The sequence below is a fragment of the Neolamprologus multifasciatus genome, chromosome 22 (assembly GCF_963576455.1).
Source record: "Neolamprologus multifasciatus chromosome 22, fNeoMul1.2, whole genome shotgun sequence".
Lineage (NCBI taxonomy): Eukaryota > Metazoa > Chordata > Actinopteri > Cichliformes > Cichlidae > Neolamprologus > Neolamprologus multifasciatus.
Genome location: NC_140459.1, coordinates 35,001,837 through 35,025,261, shown reverse-complemented (window position 1 = coordinate 35,025,261; position 23,425 = coordinate 35,001,837). Strand labels below are relative to the sequence as shown.

Here is a 23,425-nt window from a genome sequence, read left to right as displayed (position 1 = left end):
ATGTATACGCTGGACTGGCTGCAGAGCTGATCGATGCCACACTGGGAGTCTGTGGGAGTGAATTATACTGAATTGATTCAAATGAGCTGTTCTGAACAGATTTCCATATGCATGACTGTTTATTATTAGTAAGAGCCAATTAGAAATTAGGAGTAAGAGCAGCAGGAGAATACGGAGCCAGTGCTGGAGCACACACTGATGAAAGAACGAGATATTCAGTTATTATCTTACTGAGAAACTAGGCTACTTCACCGAGCTTCACTTTGGAGGTGTCGCAAAATCTGTGAAGTGGCAACAATTTATCTGTGAGCACCGCTGAAGTGTTTTCGCCTCGTCGCAGGTTAATGTGTGAATAATAATATATGTGTTATTATTCAGACTTTTAAGTCATAACGAAGGTTTCAAACCTGAGGCTGGGATGAGAACGTGAGACTCGCGTATGTGAGTAAAAGCAGACGTTTAAAAAAAGGTTGAATTAGTGCTAAGATTACTTTACATTATCAGTAAATTCACCTTAGATTTGAATCACTCTGTCAGACTGATAACAGCTGAGCTCTCCATATTTAACATTAGGTAGCATAAAGACTGGTTCAACTGTTGGTCAATGTAAACAACTATAACTATAACACACTATAAATAGATCAGCTGTTTGTTACATGTTTTTGTACATGAACATGTTCACGTGTGTCAAATAAATCCAATAAATCCATTTCAGCTGTCGTCAAACTGCTTTTTGTCAGCCTGACAGAAATGTTCTACATTTTATTATTAGCAGTAGTGTTTATGTGCTAGGACAACCAGAATTATGATTCACACATTAATCATTAAAACGTGTCATTTAAACATCCACACATGACAGTGCATGAAACAAATGCTCCTATACGACATCCTGAAAATGAAAACTTCACCATCAGCACTCATTGTCACGTCTCCTGTGTTTTAAGTATTAAGTCGGAAAAAACTGATTTTGACTTAATTGATAAATTAATTATAATCGATTATTAAAATTGACTAAATAGACCCATTGCTCAGATGCCTTGATGAAATAAGGGCCTGGATGGCTTTGAACTTTTTACATTTTAATGAACAGAAAACAGAAGTGATGGTTTTTGGTGGCACTTCTGAGACCACTACTATAGATCCTGGTTCACTGGCACAGTATATTAAACCAGTCATCACTGATCTGGGAGTTTAAATGGAGGCAGATCTTAAACTTGAAAGCCAGGTCAGAGCTGCTGTAAGATCTCGCTTTTTTCATTTGAGAGAATTAGTCAAAATAAAGCCCGTCTTATCGAAACAGCATTTTGAGACAGTAATCCATGCCTTTGTTACTTCTAGGCTGGATTATTGTAACGCACTTTATTTTGGGGTTAGTGATGCGTCCATTAGGCGCCTACAGGTTGTGCAAAATGCTGCAGCGCGTCTTTTAACTGGAACAAAAACACATTACCCCAATTTTAATTTCACTCCACTGGCTACCTGTACATTTTAGGATTGTTTTTAAAATTCTCTTATTTGCTTTTAAATCTCTTAATGGCCTGCCCCCCCCCCCCCCCCCTCCCACCTCTCGGAGCTACTACAACCATATACACCTGCCTGTTCCCTTAGGTCCGCCAATCAGCAGCTCCTTAAGGTACCGAAAACTAAGTATAAATTTAAAAGTGATCGTGCTTTTGCTGTAGTGGCTCCAAAGTTGTGGAATGATCTACCCTTGCATGTTAGGCCTCTTCTCTTTCTGAATTTAAAAGTCTTCTTAAAACATATTTATTCGCTGAAGCCTTTGGCATTGATTAGAGGGGTTGACTCAATTTGTTTTAACATGTTTCAATTTATTTTAGTTTTTTAGTTATTTATTTTATCTTATCTTATCTCATTTTAATTTTCTTTACTTATGCTATTAGCATGTACAGCACTTTGTGAACTCTGGTTTTATGTTAAAGTGCTTTATAAATCAAGGTGGTATGGTAAAATGAAAAGTTACACATTTACTCTGAGTATTAACCAGCTTCTTCTTCTGCTGTCTGAACAGAAGGTTTTGAAGCGGCTGTTCAGCCTTTCTGTATCAGGTTTGCATGTTTGTGCTGAATCAGTGCGACTGTGTGTTGTTGTCTGTCTCTTTGTGTTGGGCCCACTGACTGAGCTCGTACAGGACTTGCTGTAGTTTTGGTCACCAAGAAGCTGCTGCTGAGAGCAGGACTGGGGTGAGCAGCTTGTATGTGGCTCTGGGGGTCGCTCCTCCATATCTGAGAACCTGGAGTTTCTGATCCATGAACTATTGCAGCACCAACACAAGCACAGCTCCTCTCGTGCTAAACATGAACTCTTGAACCACGACTAACGCAGCTGCTGAAAGGCTAATCATGTCAAACCCTCACCATGTTTCTAACGTAACAGAAGTATTCCCATCTCTACTTATATCACATTATTTATATTATTTTATCATCTTTTGTCCCCAGGTGAGATAAAAGTGTGGGAATCCCACTGAAACGTGCTGCTTTCTATTCAGTATAATTCAGTCGGTCGTGGCAGCTCCAGTAGAATCCAAGTCACATCAAAATACAAAATAAAAAACATCCAAACTACATGAAAACAGCCAAAGGGAGGCGAGAAGCCGCTGTACTACCAGTGCCAGTCCAAGACTGGGTAAATGGGACGGACTGCATCACAGAGGCTGTCTGACATAACATCAGGGTTAACAACAGTCGCCTTTACCAGTGAAACTGTGCTGCTGGCCAAAGACAATGGAAGAGGAGAGTGACGAGGCGATAAGAGAGAAGGAAGGCTTGTGGAGATGTGAGTAAGGGGGGTAGATGTGTCGTGTGAGGGGGAGACCAGATGGAAGCAAGAAGGGTGGAGTCAAGCTGTTCTCCCACGGTGCAGACAGGAGGAGAAACTACATCTTTGGCAGAAGGTCTGGAAGAGGAGACTGAAAGGCGTGGTACATGTCAGATAGTCGTCTGACTTTTAGACGTCAGGAGGAGGAAAAGGGGGAAACAGGCTGTAGGTGGCAGGGAAGAGTCACTAGATGACTGGGAAAGGACACCTGTAGAAACTGCCAAGAAGTTTTTGGTGTGTCGTCCAGAGGGAAGGACAGCAGACAGGGAGACCTGGTGGTGGAATGAGGAAATACAAGGAAGTGCTCAAAGGAAGAAGTTAAAAGAAAAAGTGTGATAGTCAAGAGTTAACTTGCCCCTCGCTGAGCCTGACTCTGCTGGCGGTTCCTTCCTGTTAAAAGGGAGTTCTTTCTCCCCACAGTTGACAAATGCTCACAGGGCCTCAGCTCATTGTTGGGGTTTCTCTGTATTATTGTCTTTGCCATACAATATAAAGTGCCTCGAAGTGACTGTTGTTGTGATTTGGAGCTTTAAAATACAATTTAATTAATACAAATAAATTAAAATCAAAAATATTTAATATAAAAGTTTAATTGAATTGAACTGACAGCGGTGAGGTGCACGGTAGGAGTGACAGATCAGTTGAAGGCGGGGCTGCCATTACATCAAGGATCAGCTCTGAGCTGCTTCTGATTGGCTACGGTGATGGAAAGGTAGACAGATGACGTCATTGAGGTCAGGTGGAAAGGTGAACGTGACATGAAAAGTATTATTGAATTATTGCAGCACCTTGAGGAAACTGATTTGGGGCTGAAGAAATAAAACTATTTATTCAGCCCCAAATAATAATAAAGTATTATTAAATAATATTATTAATAAATAATATTATTTAATAATATTATTATTATCATTATTATTATTATTATTATTATTATTATTAAATAATATTATTAATAAATAATATTATTTAATAATAATATTATAAATTATTATTATTATTATTATTATTATTATTATTATTATTATTATTATTATTAAAACTGAATTTAACTGGACTGAGAAGAGAGAGTGAAGGTACATTAGTTAAAATCTGTAGGGTCTCCATGCAAAACAATGGAAAGTGCACAAGAGAAGTGATGGAGAGTGGTTGGGGAATATTGGGGTAATGTGTGATAGAAGAAGAGTTTACAAGATGGTAATGATATCTGTTATTCATACAGAGCCAAATCACAACACCAGCCACCTCAAACTGCTTTATACTGTAAGGTTGACCCTACAATAACACATAGGACCTCTGTGGGAGTAGAGTCCAGGTAGCTGCTCTGCTCTGCGTTGGCACGAGGCAGTGAAGAAGACAACAATGGGTGAATTATATCCTTTAAGTTCAACCACAGCACTTTCAGAAAGACGTCTACTGTGATGACGTCTACTCGCCACTGCTGTGGGATCCATGAGGATGGAATGAGAAATCAAAGGAAAAGCTCAGGTTGGGCTTTTTGGAAAGCTGAACCTGAGCTGAACCTGTCTTACACTGCTAACCTCTGTCTGCAAGGTCTGTCTGCATTTCCAGAGGAGGGACAAAGGATACAATGGACAAAGCATGTTGAATATGAGACTGGCAGGGAGGAGGAACAGAGGAAGACCTCAGAGGATGTGGTGAAGGAATGCATGCACAGGGTTGGTGTGACGGGACACGATGCTGGGATAGGCTGTAGGCAGATGATCCGCTGTGATGTGGATAACATACACATGCTCTATGGTCTGTGTGTTGTCATCTGCTCTACATGTATATCTGCTGGCATGTAACTGAACAAATGGGCTTGATTAGTTAATATAGATCCATTGATCTCACCGTGAGCACTTATTCATGTTGGCGTGCATGTGCACGTGTGTCACACATGCACAGCACATATGCAGCATTGTGATGTGCAGGAGTTAATTTTTCGTTTTGTGTGTGTGCGCGCGCGCGTGTATGCGTGTGTGTGTGTGTGTGAGAAGGGGAGCAAGACGAGCAGATTTCCACATGAGTGGGTCTGTCAGTAGGCATCAGTCAGCTAGGCAGCGACAGGCGGAGCAGATCATTAGCAGAGACAGAGAGGGGAAAGTGAAGGAAAAGGAAAATGGAGAAGAGAGAGCGCAGGGAGGGAAGGCCTCAGTGTTACGTCTTCAATATCCATCGTGCCAGAATTACACAAACAGACCTGAGCACTGCACAGTCACGCAACCGCATCAGTACACCGCCATCCCCTAACTGCCCGCCTATCAGCTCCAGTACTCAAAGCTTAAACTGACATCACATCTGTCAGTATCTCCGGGGCGAAGCTGCAAATTGACAGCATTTAAGACGATGCTAATCAATCCAGAACGATACTTTTTCTTGCAAGCTATTGTGAGCATTTTGTAAAATTTGACCCAATAATCTCAATAATCCAACCCGTTGTGTTGTGTGAAGCCTTAACTTCCCTGAAACAGATTGAATTCTATGTAATAAGCAAGCAGTGATGCTTTTTTAGCAGTATAGTAAATGTATTATCATCATGCTCTCATTTTATCGTAACCTTATTCAACACCACAGCCAATTAACAACACGGCACAAAGTCGTCTGTGATGCTATAAAACAACCTGCCACAAAGTGACTGCTTTAAAGACACCTGGAAAAAACACGTATGATGTTTAGTGCAGGCATATTTCAGCAGACTCATTAGCTACCCATTAACAGCATCCTAAAGAGATGGGAATGAAAGCTGCTGGTGTGATCTCATCAATGTAAAATGAGAATCAGTTATGATACATCCTTAATCAAAAAAAAGAAGGGTGCTAACAAACACACTATCACCTCGGGGATGTGTTAACCCACACCTAGCATCCTGGTGACACCCTGTTGCTAACTCTGACAGCGCAAGTCTAAATGTTTGTATTTCCCATCATCTTATCTAACCAGTAATTATTTATCCTCTGCTGTTAAGTGCAAAGGCAAACCTTGTTTAATTCCCTGCTATCCTACATATCACCAGTTTTGTATTTTGTCCTTTTTAACTCAAACTTTAGCGTTACATCTTGTGGTGACCACCTTCTACTCGAAAATAGAGCAGAGTTAGAAGTTAGCAGGAAGTTAGCTTGCTAGCTTCCACCTAAACATGATATAGCATGTTCTGACTGAGAGATTTCTGAAACAATTCAAACGTACAGCTCTGCTGTCACTTCCAACATAAATGAAGACAGAAAACTAAACAGCAGTGACGTTTGTAGGGTTACTGAAGTTGGGCTAGCTGCTATATAATGATGTGCTACGTGATCGCTAGCAAAACAGCTACGTTAGCATAATATAAACACAGTGAAGCTGGAGGATGAACGCTAACTTTTTTCCACTCGATAAAAGTTAACGTGAGGGATTCTGGTGGTCAGGGACAAATGCAATCGCATAGCAGGATGCTATACACGGGCCAAACTTCAGTCAGGAGAACAACTGAGATAATCCATCCACAGTACGAGGTTAGTCATTAATATACTGCTGCATGGACTGCAGCTACACCGTAAGGGTTTAAAAACTGAGCTTTAAAATGAACAGTGGTAATAAAAACCCGAGAGGCCGACAGTGATCACTGACTGTTTTTAGGGGCTTGTTCAGAATAAATAGAGCATACAAAGCATGTTAAAAACAGAACAGCCTTAATAAACACAAAGCAGTTTGGACCCAGAAGCAGGATTCATACGTCATCACTTAAAGACCGGATAGCTAGAATAAATAAAAAAGCCAGTTTGCACGCGTGGTTTTTCTCAGCTTTAAAGATGGCTGTGATGCTTGCAGAGAAGAACTAGTGTTAGCAACACACAGAAGCATGTTCAGAAGCTGGTATTAGCTTTAAGCTAAAGGCTGGAGTACTTCTCTGGTAACAAGAATTAATTTAATGGCCTTTAAGTAACTATTTCGACTATTTCAAAGTGTACATCTATCAGATCTAACTTATAGGTGTCTTTTTATTTTGCTGTTAGCTTTACATTTGCTTCACTTTTGAGATGGCAGTAGTGAGATGATCATACATAAAGATGACAAAACATTCTGCAGACCCTGTTATTGCAGCCATGGCTCAGTTCATGAAACTTTGCAGAGCAGTTTTTTCTGTTGAAAGCAGAGAAAAATACTCAAAACTACATCCTAAACAGGTAAATTGTATCAGAGTCTGCTGTGGATTTGAGTGCAGCTTCTTTGAAAGAGCAGGCTTTTAATCTTTGGTCAGCAGATCTGAATTTCTTTACATGAGCTTGAAGCGACAGCAGGCACAGCAGAGACAGAGAAAGACGGGAGAGCGTCTGGATTAGACAGGAAGCAGGAGGGAAAAACAGAGAGCCAGAAAGGGTGCAGGGTTCATCTGAGGCTAGCTGTCATCACGTGCAGCGTCAGCCATCACATGACCAGAATGCTAAATGCAGAGCTCGGAAACCTGACCTATTTTCATCAAACTGACACAGAAATCCACCGAGAGGCTGTGTTACGCTGCTAACCTCTGCCTGCCTCCTGGACCACCTCCAGCATGCCGTCACACACACTTTGCACATAGCATAATGTAAATCTGCTTAGCCTTCATTTTAGTAGTTTAATGATATTTGAAGAATATTTTACAAAATGACAAAATGTTTCTCTCATTCCAGATTTTTTCAGTTCACTTCAGTTTTATTTATATGGCACTAAATAACAACAGCAGTCACCTCAAGTACTGAAAGGCTTTTATTGCAATTTGACCAAATATGTCATTGGACTGATGAATATTCAGCAGTGAAACCGTCCTCGTTTCGACCCATCTTTGTGCTGACAGCAGGTATTTAGCTCTTTCTCCACCTCGGCTCCGCCTGACATTGTTCACAGACACCTTCCCCAGAGCAGAAACTGTTCTAACAGACATTTTGCAAAGACAATGGCCAATTAATTCTGGTTAAAACACAGCAAACGATCCTGCTCTTAAGACACTAATGGCTTTAATTTTCAACAGGCTTTTATCAGCTATGATCAAAGTGCAATAACAGACATCTTTAATGAAAATGGATTCAATTGCCTGCAAATGAAAGTGAGTTGATTGATGGTGAACATCACCTCGCTGTGACTAAACTACACTGAGAACAATAATTATCACGGGTGAGTGATAGTACAGTAAAATGACAGAGTGGAGCTTTTTACTCTGCTGTAACTATGGCAGGCGTGAATCTGCCTCATCATGCGTCAGTACAAATGTGTTTCTTCTTCCTAAACCGAGCTCCTACAGTGCAGAGACCACGCTACACCATCGGCCGTGGCATTTTGGAGAGACTTTTTTAGGCTTTCTGAACAAAGCAGTGTAGATTTTTTTTAAAACAATAGTATTCATCTTATAGTCTTTTATTTAATCATGATAGAAACATGGCTGGCTGAATTGCCATACTGGTCCCTCACCTACTTTAGGTCAGAGTTAAATATATATCTTTGAACTAAACAGCCTTCAACACCTGAGGATGGTTACAAACGGCTCTGATGATCCTTAATGATTTCAAAATTGTTACTATTTTCAGGTCTATCACTTTCAAAAGTCTAAAATGGCGTTCATGCAACATTCAAGAAGTATGTAGTAGTAGGGAACTACGACTTTCATTTTGGATTTCTTTTCCAACCAAGTCCAGAAATGACTCACAGCCAATGGTTGTTCACCTCTGATGGGTTTGATGGGGGACTTTGTTTGATCGGTCCACCAGTTTCTCCAGCCTGAAAAGCTGCGCGGCCAGTTTGTCCCTATTTAAAAACATGAAACACACGTGTGGGAAACGACTTCTTCTGGTTTAGCCAACAACGACAAAAAGACGCCACACTCAGCAAAGGTTCTGGATTTGAGTTGCATTAATAACAGCGCTTTACACAACCAGTCATTCACACACTGGTGATGCAGCTACATTGTAGCCACAGCCACCCTGGGGCGCACTGACAGAGGCGAGGCTGCCGGACACTGGCGCCACCGGGCCCTCTGACCACCACCAGTAGGCAACGGGTGAAGTGTCTTGCCCAAGGACACAACAACTGAGATTGACCAAGCCGGGGCTCGAACCGACAACCTTCCAATTACAAGACGAACTGCCAACTCTTGAGCCACGATCGCCCTCCTTTGTCAAAGCAACGCTGAGGACGTCAAAACGTCAAAACGACTACATGTAAGCGACATGTCATCACTGTATTGTGTTGACTGTACGTTCAGACCGAACTAATAGTGAGTGCAGTTCTTTAGGAGGATAGTAGGCACGTTTAAACTTAGCCAAGATGCTTTTCATAATTCTGCTAACTATTGCAAGCTTTAATAAAAGTCACTGCAATAATTTCAGTATTTTCACACAGCATACGTTCTCTAATTCAAAGATAAACAGGTAATGAGTGTGGATTTTGGTTTTTTAGCTTGTTTTCAGAACATCTACATAAAATGTTGTGTTTCAGTGCAGCTCTGTTTCAGACCTGTCCTAAATGTAATTATTAGAACTTGTTGAATTTTCAGCCGTTTTTCAATTGGCAGTTTTCTGATTTCCCATAAGTCCTCCTGACTTGCTCCTTCCACGCCAGCAAACGGGCACAGTGCCGTCATGCTCCAGGTTCAGTTACAGAAGCCAAGACAAGGGCCTTCTGCTGCCCGGTCCATACAAGATGCTCAGTTTACATGTGGAAAAAGGGTTTTTCCTCCTTTCTTTGTGCAGTTACGGAAAGGAGAAATCTATGATAATAGTTAAATGAGAAACAATCACAAATACATATGTTAGGAAATTGTCATCCACCTGGGATCTACACATACATATTATCTTACCCTAACCCAGGGGTGTCCAACTCCAGGCCTTGAGGGCTGGTGTCCTGCAGGGCCTGGAGTTGGACACCCCTGCCCTAACCCAATACCCAACTTCTTACTGTGGCTGTAGCAGGCCATCTACTAATGGGAAGGTTGCTGGTTGGATCCCCAGCTGCTCTGGTCTACATGCCAAATATCATTGGGCAAGATATTGACCCCAAGTTGCTCTCGGTTGCATCCACTGATGTATGAATGTAGATAGAAAGCACTTGTATGGGTGAACGAGGTGCTCTGAGGTAGAGTATATAAGAACCAGTCCAAATGTGCTCTGTGGGACTGGACTGACATGCAGGTAGAACAGAAATTCTTCAGCGCTTCTGGAAATTTGTGGTGGAGACGCTGTGATCCAAGTTCTCCAGTGTGGTGCTGAGAGCTCCACTCTCCAGAAGCATTAATCACAAGCCCGCTGTCCCCCGACTGATTACCTCCCATCAATCTCAGTTTGCCGAGCCCTCGAACGGGAGAAAGCCTTCACGAAGATCTGATTAAAAATGTAACTGACTCATAACAGGAGAGCACGACCGGTCTCTGAGTCGATGCTCTGTGACAGAACAAAGGCGAGAGCACAACTTATCTGCTCATCTCCAAATGTACGTTCATGTGATTATGCAGAGATCCAGGTCTGATCCCACTGAGGAGACCTGCTGCAACTGGGAGGTCTGGAAGAGAACCAGTGGAGGTCTGCCGGCGTGCGTGCATCTGTGTGTGGTACTGCAGACAGGAGGGGGAGTGACTTTGAGAGTGTCTGAGAGGCACATCCTGCCTGCAATTAAGGTGGAATCAGAGAGAGATCTGTGCTGCCTTGATAATGAGCCTCATCTGAATTATTAACTAGAGCTGTACCCCCTGGACCTGGACTCCCATCAGCCCCAGCCACACCACAACAACAGCAGATGCACACATGTACACACACAGAATCTTCAGATCCATACAAACCTCTATTAAATCCATTTCGGCATGTGCAGGAACTCCAAACTAATCCCATTTGCAAAGAAAATAAGGGCAACACATTACTTGGAGTGGTCCTCGTAAGGCATTATGAGGCATCAAAAGCTCTTATAAACTGAGTGCATAATGATTTATTAAAATTGATGCATAGTATAATGAGTACAATATGCAGAAAGTTGGGGTGAATACTTTATGAGGCAACTCTCTCATTAATCACATTAAAATTTAGTTCAATTTCAGATGCATGATTACATTAGAACGTTTTCTCTGATTCCAGTGGGATCGTAATCAGTTTGATGCTGCTGTGAACTGATGGACTGACTGCACACTAGCACCCTGTATTATGTTTCGCTATGATGGTAAACCTAAAACTGGTTTTAGTTTTTAACGTCATTATGGGATAATTCACCGACTGGCTGGAAATTTCCTGCCGTTTTCATACAGCTGTGGGTGTTTTAGCGTCTTAATACAGAGCTCTTCATGTCACGTTTCAAAAAAGAAAAATGTCGTTTTGTAATAAACGGAGGAACATTGGTCGTAGTGCATATACACAGATCTGTTTATAGATCACACATCAGCGGTTTGCCAACATTTTCTTCTGGTTTGTCTGAAAATTAGAAATTCCAAAAATTTGAAGTCCTGATGACCAAATGAAGCCCTGGCTGAAAATTGAAATACATCTTTAATATGAATATTACTACTACTAATTATACTTATTATTGCTTTTTGGTGATTGTTTACAGCTGTCTAAACATCGTGAGACACGTGCCTGGAATCAGAACCGTAAAACAATTTAAAAACCAAAACGATTAAATAACCTGTAAAAATATAAAAATACTATATTTAATACTAAATATATTCCAGTATTTCTTGTGTTATCTTGAATTATTTGATCTTTTATTAAAAATCCTGCGTGTTGTCTCCACTGTCCCACAGATGCTGGAGGATGAGGAGGGTTTCTTTGTTTTCTTCTTTTCTTGTAGTCTCTTTGTCATTTTTCATACTGTGATTCAGATTTTTTTTTCCTTGAGCCATGGTGATTTTTTATTTTTTTTTATTTAAAATGATCAATCAAATATTTTGGAAAGTGGCCCCTCTGTGGACCTCCAACACTGTTATTTAAGTTTCTCCAGTGTGATATTTTCAGTGTTTTTGCTTTAGTGGTGTAGCCTTCTCTCTTAAATTATCATCAACCGCAAAAAAACAAAATTATTCAGCATCTGATAAATCTGACAGTAATTCTGCGTGGGAACTATTTTTTTCCCTACACATGTGTTAGTAAATCAGGCACATTGTCTCGATGTTTGCAAGAAAATGTCACAAACTGATCCAGCTCCAGATCTCCTTCTGTATCTGAACATTTGATTCGTGTAGGAGGAGTAACATTTAAAGAGTAACATTTAAAGAGTAACAGTTAAAGAGTAACAGTTAAAGAGTAACATTTAAAGAGTAACAGTTAAAGAGTAACAGTTAAAGAGTAACATTTAAAGAGTTACTCTTTAAATGTTACATGTAAAGAGCAACATTTAAAGAGTAACATTTAAAGAGTAACATTTAAAGAGTAACATTTAAAGAGTAACAGTTAAAGAGTAACAGTTAAAGAGTAACATTTAAAGAGTAACATTTAAAGAGTAACATTTAAAGAGTAACAGTTAAAGAGTAACAGTTAAAGAGTAACATTTAAAGAGTAACATTTAAAGAGTTACTCTTTAAATGTTACATTTAAAGAGTAACATTTAAAGAGTAACAGTTAAAGAGTAACATTTAAAGAGTTACTCTTTAAATGTTACATTTAAAGAGTAACATTTAAAGAGTAACAGTTAAAGAGTAACATTTAAAGAGTTACTCTTTAAATGTTACATTTAAAGAGTAACATTTAAAGAGTAACAGTTAAAGAGTAACATTTAAAGAGTAACAGTTAAAGAGTAACAGTTAAAGAGTAACATTTAAAGAGTTACTCTTTAAATGTTACATTTAAAGAGTAACATTTAAAGAGTAGCAGTTAAAGAGTAACAGTTAAAGAGTAACATTTAAAGAGTAACAGTTAAAGAGTAACATTTAAAGAGTAACAGTTAAAGAGTAACAGTTAAAGAGTAACATTTAAAGAGCAACATTTAAAGAGTAACATTTAAAGAGTAACATTTAAAGAGTAACATTTAAAGAGTAACAGTTAAAGAGTAACATTTAAAGAGTAACATTTAAAGAGTAACAGTTAAAGAGTAACATTTAAAGAGTAACAGTTAAAGAGTAACAGTTAAAGAGTAACATTTAAAGAGTAACATTTAAAGAGTTACTCTTTAAATGTTACATTTAAAGAGTAACATTTAAAGAGTAACAGTTAAAGAGTAACATTTAAAGAGTAACAGTTAAAGAGTAACAGTTAAAGAGTAACATTTAAAGAGTTACTCTTTAAATGTTACATTTAAAGAGTAACATTTAAAGAGTAACAGTTAAAGAGTAACAGTTAAAGAGTAACATTTAAAGAGTAACAGTTAAAGAGTAACAGTTAAAGAGTAACATTTAAAGAGTAACATTTAAAGAGTAACATTTAAAGAGTAACAGTTAACAGTTAAACACTTTCCTGTTCTTAATTTTCCTCTGATTTTCCTGCCACCCAGGCAGCCGTTGCTCTGCTATTGAAAAACCAGTGCTTTATTTTCCAAGCACCCATGTTTGTATTGGGTCATCAAGCCAGACGGCTGCTGTCCTTATAATAATACATAGACATTAATGGCTGTCTGGAGTGCTAGACATTATAAATGTGAAGATGAATGATCTTCACTGGACTCACTTTCCTTATTAACACTCAGGGTACATTTACATCTATTTAAATGAAGATGTGTTAATGAACAGATATAACTTTTTTTATTGACTCAAGTCACCATCATCATTATTATTGATATTTTATGTGTTTTAATTATGGGATGACCTGAAATGTCTGTCCTGCATTAAATGTGTCATCAAGACTTGATAACAAGTGGAACAAATGGCTTTACAAAGCTAAACCTTACTGCTATCATGCAAGAGAAGCTTTGCATGAGGCACATGTGTAAGTTATATGACTGAGTCTCATATCATTAAACCAACGGAAACCAGCAGGAAGGTGAAAAAGGTCAGAACAATCGTAACAACACGTGAACTGAAAACAATGGCTGCCTACAGCAGCAGATGATGATATATAACCACATTTCAAAAAAGCAGCAGCATTGATGAAAGTAGCTAAAGTGAGTCAAATCTCTTCTAAGGTATTGTTAGTAACGCCCCGACTTTACACGCTTCTGTTGTCTGGCGAGGCCTCTGCTCACCATCTGAGCCAGAAACTGGAACATTTTGAAGGTCTGGTAGACAACACAGGGAATGTGTACTGGGTCGGCATTTTACGACACCACCAGGCACGATTCCCAAGATCCGCCTGCCTCGCTGACTGTTCTGTGTCTGGACTCTGTTTTCTCTCTGGAATTTCTGTCTGAAGACAGTTCCTTAACAATTTATTCCAGCTGATTGAAGTGTGAGGGCTGAGAGCAAGAATATTATGTGCTATTCCAACCACTATGACTCATTTAGGCAGTGAACACCCCGCCTCCACTGCTGGTGCATCCCTTGTTTACATCCCAGTCCTTCTCCAGATTGAAGCGATATCTACTCAGATGCCTTTTGTAGAAACTGACAAGGCAACTGATCCCTTTGGACCAAAATCAGCCTCCTTCCCATTCAGGCCCTCACCAGCTCTTCCCAACTGTTTTCTCTCCATTCACAAGACTGATCAGATGAGTTTACCACAGTCTGAGACTCAACCACCAACCCCCCTCGCCTTCCAAATTCCTCTTCTCGTTCCACGCCCCCAGTTAACCCAGCCCCAGGCCTGCCAACTCCAGAGCTGCCTCTCCTTCTGCTGTGCCTTTGTGATAATAACAATAACTGTGTAGTGGTGCAGAGGGCTTTCTGTTGAGCTAGCGCCAGGCCGGCTGGCACGGGGAACCCTCTAAGCTTGTTTCACCATCTCCAACCAATTCCCCTCTGTCTGGGCTGGCACTGGAGCATCACAGGCATTAAGGCTGCTATCAATGTGCTCAGCAGCAGGGGCCATCAGCACCACTCACGCACTCGCTCTATCTCTTCTCTTTCCACCTCTCTCTTCCTCTCCCACTCAATATGGAATCCAGTTCAAAAAAAGGCTTTATTGGCGAGACAAATAATACCTTGTTCTTCTCTCTTTTCTGCTTTCTCTTTCTCATCTCATCACCTTGTTGTCCTTCTCTATCACCCACAAGTGGATTCTCAGCAGAACACGGTGACCGTCCTCAGCCCGGGCAGTAATACAGCAAGTGCTTTATGATCCAGATAAAGATTCACTTTTGCTCTCTGTAATCAGGGACACAGATGATAAGCTAATCTAAAGTCAGTTTGACTGTTTTAATGCGGACATTAGTTTGGATTAAAACTGATTTCCAGCAGGTGAAAATGCAGCCCAGAGGAAAGAGTCGATGGATGTAATTTGCTTTCTTTTCTTGTCTGCAGGAGTTAAAACATCATTATCAATACTTGTTGTGAGTTCTCTCATAAGTCACCGTGTTAAAGTTTTTCAGTTTAATCTGTGTTACTGGAAGGTCAGTGATCCTCTTGTCTACGTGCTTTCAGACAGGATGCTGCATATGGGCGGATGACACCATCGTGAGCTACTTTATTAGTTACACCTGTACCGTCTAAAGCAGCGGTCTCCAACCACGGACCGGTTTATGCCCGACAATATTTTCATGGACCGGCCTTTAAGGTGTCGTGGATAAATACAACAAAATAAAACTAGTACCGGTACTTAAAAAGAAGATTTATTCATAACACACGTGAAAAGACCAAGAAAAACCGAGTAAACGATAAAAACAATAACAAAATAACACTGAAAACCAATAAAAACCCTGAAAACCAAACATTTCACACCTGAGCCTCAACTCTCGCGGCCCGGTACCAAACGACTCACGGACCAGTACCGGTCCGAGGCCCGGGGGTTGGGGACCGCTGGTCTAAAGCAACCCAGGTTTGCCTCATTTTATCAAACACTGTGTTCATTTTACTGAAAAGATTTTGTTTTGGTGTTGACGGCATGGGCTGGAATTTGTTCTTTAAAAAATATATTCTGTTCATATGTAAATAAAAAGAGCCAAACGATACGACTCCACCTTTACAATTGTCCCCAATGACAAAAATCTAAGATACGTATATCTTCATATTCACTCGCTGGGCCCACGTCCTCATTTTAGGTTTGACAGCGTTTTAGTAGGTAAAGGGGAAGCTTGGGCATGAATTGAGCTGCGGTTTGGGGAAGGCCTCGAAGGGGCGACGGCTGCCGGGCCGGGCAGATCCCCACGTACTAAATAGAAGAGAAGAAGTTAAAGAATTGAGAACAAGGAGAGAGGGAGGGGCACGTAAACGAGAATGAACAGCTTGCAGAACTGGGGGAGCGTATATAGATGAGACCCGGAAGGAGCGTGTTTGGAGGCGTGGCCCTGCTCCTGAAATGCCGATACATTGTCTCCAATTTTCATCAAAGGCTGAAAGATACGAGCTGAGGAGCTTAAACTGAAACAGAATCCAAATTGTGCTGTAATATATATGTAAATATTACATATATATTACATAAATATTACATATATATGTAATATAACCCTAACCCCCCTAACCCCTAACCCTAACCCATATATATTACATATATATTACATATATATGTAATATTTACATATATATGTAATATTTAGATATTAGTTACTGTCCTCGGCACCGTACTGTTTTACCCGACCATAACACTGGAAACACAACCCTCTGCTCTGCGACGCTGGTATAGTAAACAAACCTTCCCCTACATCACGTCAGGTGTTTAGCAGAGCTACTCCAAATTCAGAAGACCTGGAGCTTGTTCTAACATGAAAAGCATAAATATAACTGCATCCCATTTCAAATAACTAGTCCTAGTACTAGTTATTCTGTGCAACCTGCTTGGCTTTGGTGAAACTTTGTGAGGATTTTTAAAATGTGTCTCATCAGATTCAGATCAGTTGTAAACACGTATTTGATCTGCGTTCATGTGTAGATTGCTGGGAAAATATGCCTCCCCTAAACTGAGTTCACTCATGAAACTCTACAGTTGTTCTGGTGCTGAATATACCAACGGAAAGAAACACTATAGTCTCTCATGACCAGTCTCTCGTGAGAGACAGAAAACAAACATTAATACATATTAAGTTGCTGCTTGTCTTGTGTTCGTGTCATTTTATCGCAGTCTGATTACCACAGGCGTACACCCACAATGAACCTCTAACATGCTTCTTCGTAAAGCCTTCAGGTAGAGTCAGATCGTTGCTGCCTACCTGCCTGCCTGCTGCCCAATCTGTGTGCAGTACAGCCTGCAGACAGGCCACAGCTCAGCACATCCATTCCCACGCAGAGCCACTTGTGAAATGAACATAACAGTGTGTGTGTGTGTGTGTGTGTGTGTGTGTGTGTGTGTGTGTGTGTGTGTGTGTGCGTGTGTGCGTGTGTGTAGGTGTGTGTGTGTGTGTGTGTGTGTGAGACAGAGAGAACGCACCCCCCCTCATTCACCACCAGCAGCACCGAAACCACCCACAGAACTGAACTCACTTCATACAGCCAAACACAGCCTCCCACCTCAGAGCCAATAACAAACATGGCTGAAACACTTGACCACAATTACTGAGCCACAGTCAGAGAAATCCATACATAGTCAGCAGTGCAACCCTGCTACACACACACACACTGCCTGTGTGTGTGACAACAATCACAGAAATCCACATACGTATCATTGGAGACAAGCAGTGTGTGAAAGCATCTGATTGGCTGCTGTGGCCTCAGCACTTCACACTTAAACGAGTGAGTGACACCTCAGCAGCGTTTGTCTGAAGGGTGCACGGGAAGCTGCTGGCCTAGATATGGAGCCGCAGCCCAGTGGCAGGGCTGAGCAGCAGCTCTCAGACGCGATTACACAACAGCTCTTACAGACTTCTTTTAGCAGCAAGACTTTGATTGGATCTTATTTCCTTCCCACTCGTCCCATTCATCCAGCCAGTCATACACTCCCAACTCATCAGTGTGAGGGTGTACACATATTCTACTGAAATGTCAGTGCCTGCACGTTTTTATCTATTATATACCTATAAACACACTGCGTCTCTCTCTTACTCTCTTTTGTTGATGAGACTGATTGTGATTGAATCAAGCTGTTGTTTTCACGCAGGAGTCCGTCTCTGCACCAATCACCTATCTTGCCACAGCGGCCAATCAAAACCTCCAAACAAAGCTTCAGTGGTCAGCCAGGGATCACGCTGAGCATCCTCCAGTCAGCAACAAAAACAGGGAATTAAACCCTGTCACATCCAGTCTTGTTTATCATTGGTTTACGTTTCTTTGTTGTTGTTCTTTCACATTTTTACGTGGATTAATCTGCAACTGGGTTACGTTCAGTCGTCAGCTGGTACAGAGCTGAAGCTTGAAGCAAAAAGTTAGACAAATAAGAAGAAAGACGCTCACAAAAACATTGTAAGAATAGGATAAAATGTCCCACACAGATTAATCCCACTATGACCCTGTTTCCTCTTCTTCTGCACGCCTGATACAGTATCCTCTGGGTGACCCACTAAAGCAAAAACACCATGGCAACAAAGCGCTGCTTTAAAAAGCATCCAAATGTCTCCTCCACCTGTTACAAGCAGGACTGTCAATCGACTGTTAGGGGATCATTTTTTCAGTTGTATGTTATTAATGCAGCTCTGAGGGGGCTTTAAAGTTTGTGAAGAAATCATTCTGATGATGTCATAGTGATGTCGTCAGCGTGTACATGTAGAGAGTTTTCAGTTAGAGCCTCAACGATGACAGAAGAAAGTCTGTACGTTTCATCCTCTGTAGCTTTAATTATGAACTCTTTGATTTAAAACATAAACTCTCTCTCTCTCTCTCTCTCTCTCTCTCTATATATATATATATATATATATATATATATATATATATCTACTGCAGTCTTTCTGTGGAGTCATCATGTTTAATAAATACATTGTGTGTTTTCACGGCGCCTGAGAACCTGAGGCCTCGTCCATGTTCTGTTACAGTTAACAGTGTGTTTCACTTTTTAAAGCGCTCATTAATTGCAGCACTGACCCTCGCATCCCACTGAGGGAACTCCCACTGAGACCATAAAACACACGTGGAGTCAGAGCCAATCAGGTCTCTAATGATGCGAATGTTCTTGTTATTTACGTTTCGTTACTTTTGTGTTTAATGTAACTTGAAGCCCACTTTGATGGTTTCTTCAGTCTCCTGTCGTTGTCAAACAGTAGCTACGAAGGAAAAACCCACGTGAGGCGTGGAAACAAAAGACTAGTAATCCTAACACAGAATTGATGATAACCTTAAGTAGATTACAGCCACCAGTCTATGAGATTACCTTGTATTAATTTGAATGATAATCTGTAGTTACATCTGTTTGCTGTGACACCCACTGTCATCATCTCTTGTTATCACCCTTTAAGCCTCTCTCCTCGTGCCATGCTCTCCCACAGCCTGTGCGTAACTCGGCGTGCGCGCAATGGATAGTAGGGGGCGGGGTGGCTCCAAAGGGTTTATCCCCGTCACGCAACCGGTAGGTGACAGAAATCGGACAGGAGGCTCACTATGTCCCCGATGTGACCGTGGGGGAAATACAAGCTTACGAGCGCAAATGCGTCACGGCTCGCCTGCAGGAGGAACCGTGAAGAGGGGAGTTTGGGCTCCGTGTGGCTTCTCCTGTTTGCACACGCTGGAATTCCTGAATGCATGAACCCAGTGAACCCTTATCCAGCCACGCTCATTGCCCCTGCTCACACACTGTACTGTGGAGTGACACGAGGACACGCCACTGACATAAATTGCTGGAACCAAGGGTCAATTATGTGGCTGTGAGATATGCAGGAAAGGGGGTGTGCTGCAGACACAGCTTGAGGCTAAACATAGTGTAGGCTAGTGTGCACTCAAAGCTTCGCTGTGTGGTGTCAGACATTCTTTCATGTGGCCTACCTTCCACCCGGCTGAACTGTTGCTGTCGCCTTTATCCTTAAAATAAGGAACAAAGCGAACCATCCAGTCGTATATCTGGGACAGGGTGAGCCTCTTCTCCGGGGTGCTCTCGATGGCACGGGTGATGAGATCTGCATACGACAGGTTTCCCCACGCGTTCCGTCGGGAGGACTTGGCTTTGCGTAGCTGGCCGGCCACGTCGAGGGCAGCCCCGGACATGCAGGCGGGAGCGGCCACGACCGGAGCCGGGGCGCCGGCCGGATGCTTGATCTCGGCCGGCGCGCCGCCTTTCCTCTCGCCCCGGCACGCCGGCACGTTGTACTGCTCCACTTTGACCGCCGCCAGGGCCAGACCTCGGCTCGCCTCCTCTCCCCCGGGGAAGTCTTCCGGACACGGCAGCGGCCAGGTGCACGACGGCGGCCGAGCGTGAGGCTCAAATTCCGAATCGATGTCAACCTGATGCACGTCCGCGCCGCTGTTCTCCATCATCATCAGCATGATCTCCCGCTGAATAGATGTCAAAACCGGGCAAGGTCACAGTAACAAAACGCGTGTCAGTGTTGACGTGACAGTGAGTGAAAATGCCCAAACTGTCCAAACGGGCTGAAAAGATGGATTTGCACAGTTTCACACACACGGAGTATCAGCAGCTGTGTGTATTCTCATTCTCCTCAGCGCAACAATGTGGATCACATCAGGACAGATGAAGGTGTATCCGAGGCATCAGAAGCAGTATCAGTCTCTCTTCCATGTTAATTGCACAACACTGGCTGTGTGGCTGCATGCACAGCCGAGTGACGGTCAAACATCCAGTGAAAAAGCCAGACACTTGGAGAATGTCTCTGTTCGCGCTCCGGCTGCAGCAACAGTTGATCCCTGACAGACGAGTCCAGAATTCTTATCAAACTCCCCGCAAATTAATTGACTTCAGATTTTTCTCCGGGCTCTGATCCCAGCTCTGCTGGCGCGTTTTGGCAGATTGGCCAGTGAAACAGAGCCTATTCACTCCTTTAGAAATCAGAACAGGCTCTCATGAATCATTCATGTGAAGCCGTAAATTTCCAGATGAGAGAAAAAAAGAAGCCTCTCGTGGGTTTGTTTGGGAGCATCCTCTGTCTCCTCTCCGCAACCTGACTCGGTGTGGTAGAGATTTCTACCTTTGTCTTCAGCTTTCCGCGCACATGTCACATGGGTACCGTCGCTCTGTCTGTTGCTCTGCCTTTATTCTACAAGTCTGTGTGTCTCTGAAGGCTCCAAGCCACTCAACTGGAGCCTGGAATAAAGTGGAATAAGTGCTGCTTCCATATAATTGGACGCCGCCTGGATCAAGTCACTCCCTCTAGAACAGGTTTCCAGAGAGGGAGGAGTGTGTGTGTGTGTGTGTGTGTGTGTGTGTGTGTGTGTGTGTGTGTGTGTGTGTGTGTGTGTGTGGTGAAATTCCCGACAACACTCTAAAAGCAACCCTTTCTATACAGCAGACAGATTCATTTATAGACTTTTATTTTAAAATAGTCACATTTTTTCTAATTAAAGACAAAATTGAACTGACGGACTTTTTTCTAATCCTACAAAGTCCATCAGAACGAGCCTGAAACTTCTGCCAGGTTCATGTTTGAAAGTCCGACTGCCTCTTATTAGGAAAGCAAAACTAATAATTTACCACGAGCAGTGTTGGTCAAGTTACTTGAAAAAAGTAATCAGTAACTAATTACCGATTACTTCCCCAAAAAAGTAATCCCGTTACTTTACTGATTACTTAGTTTCAAAAGTAATTAATTACTTAGTTACTTAGTTACTTTTTAAAAACACGATTTACAACCTGAATAGGTGATAAAGTGATAGATCTTTCAGCCCAATTCTACTTTTTCTGCATAATCATCATACAAAATGTAATCAAATGGAAAAGTCTCTTTTTAAAACTTGTTTTATTAGTTTTAATCTTTTAACTTTATGCATCAAGCAAACATTTAATTATCTGCAACATTCTCTGACTGGAAGAAATTAGTTTAACATTTAAACCTATTTTCTGCACATTCCAGCACATAAAATAAAATATTTTGTGTGTTTACACTCAGTCTTTCAAATAGATGCAAGTAAAACACAGCAGAAAATAAATAAAGTCAAAGACTAGCGGTCCTGTTGCTCTATTTTCACCTGTAAAGCAGGAGTGGGGTAGGCGGAGGTTTACCCTGGTGCAGGTGTGCAGCGGTCAGTGGAAGAATCCGCGAGTTTCTCTGTGAGTTTCCCATTACGTCGTAGCTACTCGGTGCTTGCTCGGAAGTTTAGGGGTTTTTTCTCTGTAAAAAGAAGTTTTCTTCCCACGCACAACGGACACTAATGTTTTTGTCACTTTTTATGGAATCAAACTCAAAGTAAGGTCAGTACTTCCACGCTTTAAACGCTGCACGCTCATACTCTCTCTGCACTCGATATATGATCCATTGTTGATCTGCACACAGCTGTTGTCACGAACGTCGCACTCGCTTACGTCACTGTCATGAGACATTCTCGCAAAAAAATCACGGTTTTAGTAACGCAGTAACGCAGCGTTCCTACGGGAAAGTAACAGTAATCTAATTACCGTTTTTGCAATAGTAATCCCTTACTTTACTCGTTACCTGGAAAAAGTAATCAGATTACTGCCCATCTCTGACCACGAGAACACAAACTAGAACTGAAATCATACGTATAATTACTATTTTCTCCCATTTGTTTTGCATTATTATTTTTGTAGTTTCATTCAGTGAAGTGAATGAAACCTCCATCCAAAGGAGGCATTTCTGGGTGTAAATGTTATGAACTGAGTTTAAACACAGTCTGAACTGAAGATAAAACACAGCTGATCTTTTCCTGATGAACCCTGATATTGTTTTACATTTTTTAAACGTGGCTACAAGAACGACCGTGGCCATCTTGTTATTGTGTGATTAGTGTTGATTGGTTACAGTTAAAAGTTGTTATCAGTCTGCTTGTTACTAGAATAATCGAACATAATGCAGAAAAAGATTAAACACAAAGGTTTGTGTCCGGTAATTAAATCCCTGCAGTAATTATAAGAGCAGCAAAGGCTGTGTAGTGTGTGCGTGTTACGCTAACATATCTGCTGCCTTCTTTATTTGCTTTCCTCCCATCGTAGCTCCTCCCAGTGTGAACGTAAGAAAAGACGCGTCTGTCCCAGGATCTCAGGCTGGGACGTTTGCACAGGTCACAGAGGGGCTGTGGGATTACAGCCTGCAGAGATGTACACGCAGCCAGTCCTCAAAAAGTCAAAGCACGCTGCCCAGCAGCAACACTGACACTAAGTGCAGGTATCTGAAAAAGTCATGGCTGGGGGCGGAGTTAATTTGAACATGGTGGAGATGACCACAGCGAGGAAGAAGCAGATGAAACGTGAAATATCAGAAAACAACAGCACACAGTGGCTGCACTTGTTTCCAAGTCACTACAAAGACTTTATTTATTCAGTCTCCACGGCAGCGGCTGAGACCAACCACAGACGCCATCAAGGTGATATTTTTGCTGTCATCTTGAAGCTTTGAGATCAGGAGGGTTTGAGAGCATGATGAGCGACGGAGGAGCCCACCCACTCCCAGAGGTCCTGGCAGAGACGTCATTCTGGATCCGGAGCTGGCTTTAGGTTTCATGCCGTCTATACGAGCAACGTTAGCACCAACATAAACGAGCATGTTACAGCAAGTGCCTGCACACAAAAACACCCTGACTACTGCTCTGTGGGACACT

The 23,425-nt window shown here is 41.8% G+C and overlaps 1 protein-coding gene across 1 annotated transcript in view; it reads right to left on the bottom strand.

Annotated features, from left to right (window-relative positions):
• foxo6b (forkhead box O6 b) overlaps window positions 1-23,110 on the bottom strand; it is a 45,191-nt gene extending 22,081 nt beyond the window's left edge. The window contains exon 1 of the mRNA XM_085149697.1: window positions 19,685-23,110. Within this exon, the coding sequence (XP_085005823.1) occupies window positions 19,685-20,182 (498 nt within the window). The 5' untranslated portion in view covers window positions 20,183-23,110. The remainder of the gene's footprint in view (window positions 1-19,684) is intronic.
• Window positions 23,111-23,425: the final 315 nt, after the last annotated feature.